This window comes from Gymnoscopelus microlampas (assembly GCF_963454915.1).
Source record: "Gymnoscopelus microlampas genome assembly, chromosome: 4".
Lineage (NCBI taxonomy): Eukaryota > Metazoa > Chordata > Actinopteri > Myctophiformes > Myctophidae > Gymnoscopelus > Gymnoscopelus microlampas.
The window spans coordinates 20,364,049-20,376,257 of NC_139941.1; the positions used below are offsets into that span (position 1 = coordinate 20,364,049).

The 12,209-nt window shown below is 39.8% G+C and overlaps 1 protein-coding gene across 1 annotated transcript in view; it reads left to right on the forward strand.

Annotated features, from left to right (window-relative positions):
• The window catches only part of slc20a2 (solute carrier family 20 member 2), a 52,008-nt gene extending 43,525 nt beyond the window's left edge, over positions 1-8,483 (forward strand). Inside the window, exon 12 of the mRNA XM_084054244.1 lies at positions 2,546-8,483. Coding sequence (XP_083910370.1) covers positions 2,546-2,710 — 165 coding nt within the window. The 3' untranslated portion in view covers positions 2,711-8,483. The remainder of the gene's footprint in view (positions 1-2,545) is intronic.
• Positions 8,484-12,209: the final 3,726 nt, after the last annotated feature.

The window sequence follows — 12,209 nt, forward strand, 5'->3', positions numbered from 1 at the left end:
ATGAAGGCTGAAGGCTCCCTATATTTAATGTTGTCTTTATCTCTAGTGTTAAACTTCCCCATGCCCATTAGGACTTTACAGAGGCAACAGAATTTGTTATATGTTTTTAATATTGATTAAGAATATTAATTAATGTGACCTTGCATACGGATCCACCTTCTAATTTAAACACCCTCCAAGCAGCGTCCATGTGGATTGCCATATGTCTTTTTGAATGGACTTTTATCAATAATGGTAAACCATGACAATGACATCCAAATGTAGGCATTTCTTAAATAAATTAATGGAAGGATACTTGTCTTACTGAGATGTACAATAATATAAAACCTGAGGAGCCCAACAGAGGCACAGGAAGAATGATTCAATCCTACTATAGACCACCAGGGGTATGTATGGTTCCGTATAGCTAATCATCTTAGCAGGTAATGAAGGCGCACGAGCAGATTCCCTTTTAACATGAAGGAGAAGCTATACTGTTACAGCCTTGACCTCAGGCGCTCCCTGTCACACAGCCATCACTCAATTCACTCTTAGGTCAGACAGTTCACAACTGGCTGGACTTAAACACCCTTACAGTTGAAGTTTATTTTTTTATTATGTTTTTCGTCACATAGACATGGTTAGTTGACAGTACATAAAGCTGCCCAGACGAAAAAGGCACAAGAACCAAAACTGATGTTTAATTTGATTACCATTTTCTCAAGATCAACATCGTCATCCATTCTTTTCTTAAAAATCTCTCCTATTTCCTCTAAAACCTGAATTAATCAACTGCTCTGCCAGTATGCTAATTCTACTATTATTAGTGTTACTGTAACTATCTATGGTGGTGATTTGAGTCATTTACTGAGTGATTGATTGACTTGATCGATTGATTGATATGATTGATTTTGTCCAGGGGATCGATAGAGGTTGTTGGACTAAAATGTTTTAAAATATATGTATATGAATGTCATGCTTATGCATGACAGTTCATTTGTAATTTTATTTTGAAAATATTGAAATTCTTTATTAGGAATAACCCCTTGAGATGCAGCATCTTGTTTTTGAGGGGGTCCTAAAGACACCAGTACAATATACTGTAAACGCACGATACAAAACAATTGACAAAAAGATGAAATTATAAGACGTTCCAATGAAACTGGCATACATTTTGTGAACTAACTGACAACCTCTGTCAGTACTCTTGTTAAACTGTGTTAAACTGTGTATGTGAGCAGGACGGCTATCAATTCAGTTTATGCTCATTTAACTGAAATGCAAAATAGCAATTTTTGCATTTGATATCCTTAATTTCAACAGAGTGATAACTGAATTGATGCCGGACCCTGAGAGTGGCACTCTTGGGGGTGATAATGTGCAGTGACTGACTCTATCATAAGCTCTATAATACATAGTCATAAACGTAAAGTAGAGAATAGCGATTCAACAACCACCTGACTCATAAGTTTAGATCTAGCCATAGCAAATAGCCATTTTAAAGAAAGGGGACAAAAATGGGTGTTGTGTGTGTCTGGGGGGGACCCTTGTGTCCTCAAACATTTTGAAAAAGGTCAATTTAACCTTCATGTTCCTTGGCTGAAAATAAATGGATAAATACAAATCTTTGGTCAGTGTAGGGCAAAGGTTCACCTAGGTCTGAGTGTGTGAGTGAGTGAGGAACTCTACACATGACTGCTCTTGATTTGGCCTGACAGATTTAGCTGTCAGCATGACTGAAGGTATCTCAGGTTACATTTGCCGTATAAGAGCAGGCAGATCGAGGCACTCTAGTTCCAACCACCTGCGGTTTCATTGACAGAGCACAGTAGAGTCACTCACTGTACATATACTGATCATATGAACATGGAGCTGCCACTCAGAAATTCAATTATTGCTGTCTTTATGAAATTGCCATTCTGAGTGCCTTGCGTACTTAAAAAAAAAAAGGTGAGTGAATAATCATTTGTTGAAGTCTGAAATACGCAGAAGTATTTATACAGCTGGAAGGAAAGTAATTAATAGTAATTTTACTCTACTTCTAAATAAAACTACATAAACTGAAATTTTAAAGAAAAGTGAACGTCTTTGTCAAAAAAAATAAAGTTCTGCCAATTTTTTGACTTTAACATCAACATTTAAACACAAGTTACTGTTGAGTGCTGTGTTTGGCTTCCTCTAACCACAAGTGGTTTTGTTCAGTGCTGACCTTGAAGAGACAGAGGGATTTTGCGCAGGCTTTTCTTTTCCAGTTGTATCCTCCAAAACATCCAGCCAGGCCAATTAAGTGTATTGATCCTTTGCTGAATCTCAATCATTGATCAGTGTGGTCGGGCAACTGTGGTGGTCCTTTACCTTGTGTTAAAATAAATCAGGGGACAGCGCCAGAGGTTCATCTTCCTGTGTCACCAATGGCAATTTCACAACCTTTCCGGTGAAAGAAAAGCCTGGGCAACCTGTTGCTCTATTAAGTGTCTCAAGTGACTGAAATGGATACAAGATTTTGTGCTGTGCTGCTGTTGATTGTTCTCTCTCTCTCTCTCTTCCATCTCTTCTGTGGACCCAGGTGGGCTCAGTGGTGGCAGTGGGCCGGATCCGCTCAAAAACGGCGGTGGACTGGCGCCTCTTCCGCAACATCTTCCTGGCCTGGTTTGTGACAGTGCCCGTGGCTGGCCTGTTCAGTGCTGCTGTCATGGCCCTGTTTGTCTACGGCATCCTACCCTACGTCTGAGGTCCGCTAGGCAGCGAGGGCATAACAGAGGAGAGAGGAAAGAACGAAAGAGAGAGAGGGAGAGAGACTAGGGAGAAAGAGAGCACTGAGATCCAGGTAAAGGAAAGGGATGAGTTTTAACCGGAGGGAATGAAGGGAGAGCGAGACAAAAGGATAAATAGTTTGGGTTGTTGTACTGTGAGGAGGGTTGGTTCCCATGCTGCTTGCCTCAACAGTCCACTTATCTCCGACTCATTTGAGTTTCTGATCTGTTCTTTTAAATTTTTATTTATTCCTTTCTTTGTCTTTGTGTCAAGAACGTCTGTAACCAACGTGTTACTATCAACCTGCTGTACATAAAGACGGCACTAAGGGTTCCCTGATCACTTTAAAACATGATCCAGCAGATAAATGAATGTGCTCATCTTTCTGTTTCTTCATTCGGTGACGTGAACGTACAAACGGATAAACAAAAAGAAAAACCTAATTGCTGATTTAATTTTGCACAAACATGTTACATGCCTGCAGATCTATAAAAGTATTTACTTTTGTTGCATTCTTGCCACCTCCAAGATGGCACAGACGGATAGGAGAGTTATCCTTCTGAAATGCCGGAAAAAAAGAAACACTGTAAATATTGTAATATTGGATTATTTGAGTGTGATTTGTTGTTCTGCAGCTTGCTCTATGGTAAAAAGAAAACAAAAAAACAATATGTGCGTGTGGTCAACCAACCCATCCTTCATCTCACCCCAACATGTTATCCTGGAAGGTACGACTGGGTCAAATAGAGAAGAGGCCTCGGAGAGGGTGGCGGGACTGTCAATTTGTTTTCATTTCCTACATGAGACCATAGCAAACCCTGATTTGTAAAAAGTGGTAATTTTAACAAGAGGTCCTGTATGTTTTGAAGATGGATATCATATTTTTTAACGATGTACTATAATGTAATTTGTACTGTAAATACTCTATAGGTTTTGGGGGCTTTTTTTTTAAGAGGAAGGGGGCTCTATGTGATGTCATATACAGTGTATTACCAAAAGTCAGTGGACACCATTTCTAATTAATGCTTCTAATTAGTGTCCTTTGTTCCAGTGAAAGGATATCTTAATGCTATAGTTAAAACGGCATGCTAGACAACTGTGCCTCCCATTTAAAAAAAAAAAAGTTAGGCTCTGTTTAGTTGTTAGAGTATTTGTCACTGACTACATTTGCACATACGTGAAATTCGTCCTCTTTAACTATTAGAAGTGGCACAACTGTTGCTACTATTTGTGTGGCAATAGTACAGTAACTGAATTCATTAATGGTCTTGTTGCTGAATGGGAGCAAATAACGGCATTTGGGGGGGTGTCTACGCGTCAAATTGTCCCTGAGCAAGTCACTTAACTCCCCACACACGCTCATCTGGACCATCTGAGCAACCATCTGCTGGGTGAAGGTAGAAAATGTATTTCCATCCCCCGGGGACCATTAAATACTCGATTTTTCTTGATAAGGAGTGGGTCCCCCCCTTTGCTCCTAGAACGTTATCCACTATTCTGGGCTTGGTAAAATAAAGCAGAAATTCCCCAGAAAATATTCAAGCACACAGTTGTCCAGAATGTGTCATTGTAGCTGTGACATTAAGATTTCACTGAACTGGAACAAAGGGCACTACTTCAAATCACTTATTTAGAAAGGGTGTCCATTGACTTTTGGCCATATAGTGTAAGTGTGCAACACCCCATTGACAGAGATAAGAGCAGTCGCACACTTAAAGCTGAATGCTTTTCTCTGAGGTTTACAGAGTAGGAGCAGTCTCATCAGTTTGGTCTGTGTGCTGCTTTCACGTCCAATTTAAACCTCATTTAAGGGGGGGGGGGGGGTAAAATGCTCTGCTCTGCTACTGTATCAGTAATTATTAGGGAACCTTGCCATTTCCCTCTCATTTCATCACTTTGCGTCTAACAATTATACCGGATGGATTTTACGGTATTGATAAGAAAAATGTACTGTGAGTCTCCACGTGCTAACGCATGTGTGTTTGGGATGTGAATGAATACAGCATCACGTCCCCTGCCAAAGTAAGCCACAGTAAAAGCCCTGTTATACTTTGTTGCACGTGGGGGTCGCACGCCGAAAATACTTACGTACAAGCATAAGGATGCGTCGAGCTGCGACGGGTTGTGAGCGTGTATATCTGGTCATTTTGGTGTGCGACATCGGCACGCAACCACGTATAAATTGGTTTAACTGTCACCATATCAACATGCCAATTACAAGAGGTCTTACACATGTATGCCTTGTCAGTCACATGCACATAAACAAATACAGAGGCCATTTCCAGGGGTCATCTCGTATTTCCTAATATCGAAGGCTCCGTGCCCTTCAGTAAACTTCTGTATTGCCCTTATTAAGGGCTTCTGCTCTCTACCATCCTTTTTTCTGATGAATGTTGGTCCTTTGGTCGAAGGGTCTTTGAATCTCATACTGTATATCTCTAAATCTCATACCCCTTATGTAGGCTATATCTAATATTCCCCCTGCCAGTTCTATAGCCCAGTGGTTCTCAAACGTTTTCATGTGAAGGACCCCCAAATGAATATGCATTTGGCCGCAGAGCAAGATCTTTTTTCAAGACTTGAAATTGTGTGTGTGGAGTCTGTGGACCCCTGGGGGGGCCCCGGACTGTACTTTGAGAACCACTGCTATAGCCCTATCATGTCAGACCTTGGGTCATCAGAGCTTCAAACTCACACTACTGCAGAAAAGACGATGGTGGGGTGTCTAGAACACCTGTAGCCATTAACCACTTAAACCCCAGCATCCGTATTGTGGGGAAAGCTATCGCAGAAAGGTCGATCGGCTATTTTCAACGAAAGCTTACCCCACAATAACAGAAAACAGAAAAGACACCAGTGCAGAGCCCTGAGGGACTCCGCTCAACCATATGGGATTTCGTTTAAGTGGTTAAAGGCTGAAGCCTAATCTATACGTTGTCATATGGCTGTGTCGCTCGCCTGAAGACAACCGATTTTCAACTGAGAAACATGAACCGATCACGCGTCACCTTAAAACAATTAGGCAGTGTTTTTTATGCTACTTTTCTGTCATTGTGAATGCTACCATGAAAAGGCTGGCTATTGGCAAACACAAGGTGACTAGATGTGTGTAAAGTCAAGACGAGGTCAAGTTGAGCGCTAGAACTAGGCTTAATGATGTCATTGTGAGGATTCTTTTTCAATGAGCTGTTCTCAGAGGGACAGCACTGATCATCACCAGCTTCAACAGAGTCTCTGACCTGTAAATGAACAAATCTACAGCTTTTTTGTCGTTTTTTTGATCTTGAACAAACCTGACGCATAATGTGGCAGGGTTTTATTTCTTGTGGTGTGTTCATTTTCTCTTTTTTTTTTTCTTTTTCTCATGAACAAATCTATGCTTAAGTGGCCACTTGCCTTGTAACTTTGTGTTTTTACTGTGTGCAGATACAACAGAATGATTAAGTATTGTGGTGTTTACATCTTAACCATATTGTAGAGTATCTGGAAAAAATAAATAAAATACAACTTTTGCCTAATGATGCCAATGAAAGACAAACTATTAACCATGAATTATCGAGTGCAAGAAGGAAAAAATAACCAGAAGTGTCTAGAAAGTAAAAGAGTGTGAGTGCGCACGATAATGACTCATTTTCCTCATGTTTTGTTTTTGGGGTTTATAGTGTTGTAGTAGTAGTGCTAATCAAGATCCCAGAGTCACTTTACACTGCTACTACCACGCATTAACATTGCATGTATGGGTGCAATTCAATAATGAAGAATAAATAGAGAAATTTCATCAAGACTATATATTTTTCTACCATATCTGAGTTTTAACCTTGGAGCGAGCTACCAGACACTTTGGAGAACACGCGACGGGTTGAGTAGAACTCTAGCATAGCGACAGAGGATTTGGTCATAAGGGGAAATTCAGACACATTTTTTCTCAACGTTCTAATGCTTCAATTTCTGCTCCGTCGTAGGATGGTGTCATGTGCTGAAAATATCAGATCTACAAGCCCACAACGCATCGCATTGTGAGCTTGTAGATCTATTATTTTCGGCACATGACGCCATCGTACTATGAGGAATAAATCGGGCTTAACGGTTTCGTCTAGTTGAACTAGGCTTAAGACTGTCATAGCGGCAGCAATACAGGGAAGTGGCCCTATGTCACAGAAGTGCACCCTCACAGGCGCCACAGTTCTGCTTAACTCGGCGTGTTCTCTCAAGATGGAGATTAATGTGTCTGTTGCCAATAGATCCGATTTTTAGATGACCATTTTTATTTTTTGAATATTAGACAATAACACTTTGTAATTTTGTTTCCCTACCGCTTTCATTATGAGCTGCGAGATTGGAGCCACATGTCGCTGACGACCAAGGAAACAAACTACACAGTAAAGTCTTCAGTGTTCATTTAACTCCTCCGGAGTGTAACTAAATGGAGCCATCTAGACCCCTACGGGTCCATTTGGTTCCATTTGTACATTGAGTTACTCAGGATTTTACTGCGTATATGATTGGTTCAATAATGCAAGTCCTATGACCAGCAATGTTATAAATTGGACAAAAGGTAAATTTGGGGTCTTTAAGAATCTGAAAGTATAGACTTGATCAGGATGGTCTGGATTTGTTTCCTCATCTTGACCCGGTGACCTCCACTCTTGAAGCTCATACCATTTACCTCTTCAACATGCAGTAGGCCATATAGGGGGCTGCACTGAGCTGGTGTCAGCTGGTGTCTTTTTGTATGGTCCATACAGTTCCAAGTAGCCTAGGTGAAAGAGAAATCAGACATAATTCCTTTATGATAATAAAAAAAACACTTTCAAATGCCCCACTTGGACATGTAAAGGTTGAAATTAATGGTAATGACATGTCCTCCATGTTGCATCATGAGGTTTATGCATAAACGGACGTTTCAGTCCATTCTGTTTTGAGAGATTTAACTTCAGTGGTACACATCTTTGTTTGTGCAGCAACAAACATGACATTACATGCTCTGCAGACCCCCTTTGGAGCTCACATGGTCATATTTTTTTCTCCATGTCTTCTCAGTCCTGATAGGCCGACAAGGGATGCACTGCTCAAGGAAGAGAGGGACAGCATTTTTGATAAATCTATATTAAATCATGAGTATGGATCAATGAGTGTTGAAGGTGCCATTGAGGGAGTTGCTGTGCTTTTTATTGCATTTCAACTGTTCATCCCTATTACAGTTCACTGCAAAAACAAAACGCGCCATTTATCTCCCTGAATGTGCAATAAAAAGCTGTTTAACAGTATTGTATAGGTCCACCTATGGTTGTAACAGCATTGTATAGGTCCACCTATGGTTGTAACAGCATTGTATAGGTCCATCTATGGTGTAACGGCGCCCTCTCCCTTTTGCGTGGCCGTACCGCTTCATTGAAAAAGGTCAAAGGGTGTCAACTCTGACTTTCATCTTAGGTGGCAGCACCAAGCAAGGATGTGGCGTGTCTCTAGCTAGTATTCTGGTTAGTTTTGTAATAGAATGTGCTCCTTGGCTGGCCTGCAGACTTTACTGCTCTGTGTTGTCTTTATAATGTTTGCTATTTAACTGTCCAGTCCTTCAGAGTTCAAAAGAAAACAAAAAAGGAAAACAAATCCTGGGCTTCTACACGATCTTAAGCTCTTCTGATTTGCATATATTGTACTGTAATGTTGTTTTATTTAACATTTTTAGTGAGAAATGTCTGCATTTAAACTAATTAAATTATGGGAATTAAAATTACAAAGAACCAGAATACCTGTGCGTTGTGTGTTATTTATCACCTTATATGATTGTTTTATTGTTGACACTTCCCATAACTTCTGATTGTTTTATTTTTGATACCACCCCTACCTTTTGATTGGTTTATTGTTGAGACACATTACCTAGTGTATAGAGTTGGTCTCCCAGAGCAACCAACTTCCAGTACATTAGTCTCCTGGCAAATATACATGTCAACTTCCTTGTGAGGTTGTTAGGTAAATGTTTCTGCCAAATCTTATGAACTTCCTCAGTATCTCAGTGACTTAGCACAGCTTGCACCGCTTTTTGTTTTGTTTGTTCTACTTCTCTGGCTGTGCTGGTCTCACATTCATGAAGCCCCTCTGTGCATCTCCACAGAAACACTGAAGAATGCTGACTTGCAAATATTGAATGCCCCAAACAACAGGACAAAGTGGTGTTAACTTATTTTCTGTTTTTGTCTGTCTTTCCTTAACTGCTTAAACCTAATCCATAATTGATTATGTCATTCTCAAGTCATGTAAAAACCCCATAACCCATTTGCCCATAACACAATTTCTGATGGCTGTCTCACAAAATTAAAATTGAAGGGGGAAAAAATGTACTGCAGATGGATAAACAAAAACTTGTGCAAGTAAGAGTGCTCCGGGGTGCTCTGATTGGCTGGTACGTTTAATCCTTGACAGAACAGATTTATCTTGTTTTAATATGATAATGCATGCACTCAGCTAGTGGCCATCTATAAAATGCACTTACAGGCTTTATTAGATAAGTCAGATGCCTCCCTGCCTGGCTGACCTGAATATGTCCCATGGTTTTGGCATATTATATGGCAAAACACATGAGAATGTTATGAATTTGTGACTACAATTACTCAGGCGTTTACCTAATACTTAATTGTTATCTAAGCACAAACCTTTTCTTAGGAGTCCCCAGACTTTTTTAGTTTGCAATAATTTTAAGGAGCCCTTAACTGATATGTATTGGGCCCCCATTTGAAAGAGTGTGCGCCACAGATCCCCATAAGAGACGTTTTTGTTGTTAGATTTAGTACATACTAAATACATACAACTGTGGGTGGGGTGGATAAAGTTACATCTATGATCTGAAATAGTCATACTATACATTCTTTCATTGGGATAACTTCTAGCCAGTAAAATAATAGTTAAATTAAACTATTCCTCATTTTGCTGGGGAGACCCCCTTGAACCTCAAGCACCCCACTTTGAAAAGCACTGTTTTAGACAACCCAAGATGGCACCATTGAGTCCATCCTAATCTACAGCTTCACTTCCTGGTTCGGCAGCTGCAAGGCAAAGAGAAACCTCAGTTTAACCGGGTGGTGAAGACAGCTGGGAGGATTGGTGCCCCTGTCCCCTCCTTGTTGGAGCTCTATACAGAACTCTGTGCCCGAAGAGCTGCCAGCATCATAGGGACCTCCATCACCCTTCCCATGGCCTGTTTGCCCTCCTGTCCTCGGGTTCCTGCCATCAGCATGGTCAGGCAGATAGCTACAATAGCCTAGTCTCACCATCATTTTTTCTCTGGGGATTTGAGATGTAAAATTCTTGTTTCTAGTACATTTTATGGTAATCTGCATGTAATTCAGTGTTACCCCACAACGGAAGGGTAAATTAGTATATGTGCTCACTTCACACAAACAAAAAAAGTCACTACAAAGTACTACCAATCAACTCTAAATTGCCTGAAACGTACTCCTAACAGGTTTTCGGGGGGGACGATTTTGGCCTCCACACTTTTCGGATTTAACTTTCGTTTCGGTAGTGACCAACTTTCGTTTCGGTAGTGACCCAATGGTGAAAAAATAAATTTACTAAGTCCAGAGCTCGATGAATGTTAGGGACCAAAAAAAAGTGACCAACTTTCGTTTCGGTAGTGACCCAATGGTGAAAAAATAAATGTAATAAGTCCAGAGCTCGATGAATGTTAGGGAGCAAAAAGAAAGTCACTACAAAGTACTACCAATCAACTCTAAATTGCCTGAAACGTACTCCTAACAGGTTTTCGGGGGGACGATTTTGGCCTCCACACTTGGTGATTTTTTCGGATTTAACTTTCGTTTCGGTAGTGACCCAATGGTGAAGAAATAAATGTACTAAATCCAGAGCTCGATGAATGTTAGAGACAAAAAAAAAAGTCACTACAAAGTTCTACCAATCAACTCTAAATTGCCTGAAACGTACTCCTAACAGGTTTTCGGGGGGACGATCTTGGCCTCCACACTTAGTGATTTTTTCGGATTTAACGTTCGTTTCGGTAGTGACCCAATGGTGAAAAAATAAATTTACTAAGTCCAGAGCTCGATGAATGTTAGGGACCAAAAAAAAGTCACTACAAAGTACTACCAATCAACTCTAAATTGCCTGAAACGTACTCCTAACAGGTTTTCGGGGGGCCAATTTTGGCCTCCACACTTAGTGATTTTTTCGGATTTAACTTTCGTTTCGGTAGTGACCCAATGGTGAAAAAATAAATGTACTAAGTCCAGAGCTCGATGAATGTTAGGGACCAAAAAAACAGTCACTACAAATTACTACCAATCAACTCTAAATTGCCTGAAACGTACTCCTAACAGGTTTTCGGGGGGACGATTTTGGCCTCCACACTTAGTGATTTTTTCGGATTTAACTTTCGTTTCGGTAGTGACCAACTTTCGTTTCGGTAGTAGTAGTAGCAACTAATAATGTAATAATGGTTCATAATGTAATAACTTCAATGTAAGCTCATAATGTAATAAATATCATGAGCGAATAACGTAATAACAGATTTTTGCAGAATGTAATTATGTAATAATGTGTTACATTAAGAACCTTACTCATAATGTAATATGGTCAGTAAAATATCAGTATCATGGTCAGCATCATGTCAGTACTTACATGATATTGACCATGATAATGATTATTACGATGCAACACTTTACTCAACAATATGAGCCGTTATTAGGTTATGAACAGTTATTACATTTTCAGCGACTATGTAAGGTAACACATTACATTATGCAAAAATACGTTATTAGCTCATTGTTACATGAGCTTTTATTACATTATGCAATGCACATTTGCTATAAAATGCATTTTGCATCTGAAATCGACATCATTTAATTTACCACATTAAGAAGCAATAACCACTTAAACCATATAACTTTGGTGTACATTGTGATGCATTGTGAGCTTGTACATCTGCTACTTTTGCCCAGAATAGGAATGCGAGGGTTCATATGGTTACGTCAGGAAAAGTTCCATACAGGCAGTAGTAGGGCTGGGCGATAGGTCTTCAAATCCGCCATTGTTTCGAACTTTTGCCTCGATTACTATATATATTTTTTTTAATAGTAAAAATAGCCTATCTACAAGCTCACAACTCTTCAGTGATTTGTTGAGCTGGTAGAGCGGCTATTTTCACTATTTGTGTACGCCACCATTGTACGACAAAGTATAATACAGGGCTTAAGACTAATCAATTTTGACATTTTTATAACAAAATTATAAAAAATAAACCTGCTTCTCAATTATTTTGTTAACTTACATGAGCATTAAGTTATTGGCACTAAATATCAGTTTTGATATATTTTTTGGTTAATTGCCCAGCCCTGGGCAATAGGCCTCACGGTTCAATGATTTGCATTTTTTCATGTTAAATCTGTGCCTACATCATTTTGGGGTGCTCTAAAACCCACTCATGCTGGCCAATAAATCAGGACACAAACCAGACAGCAGGA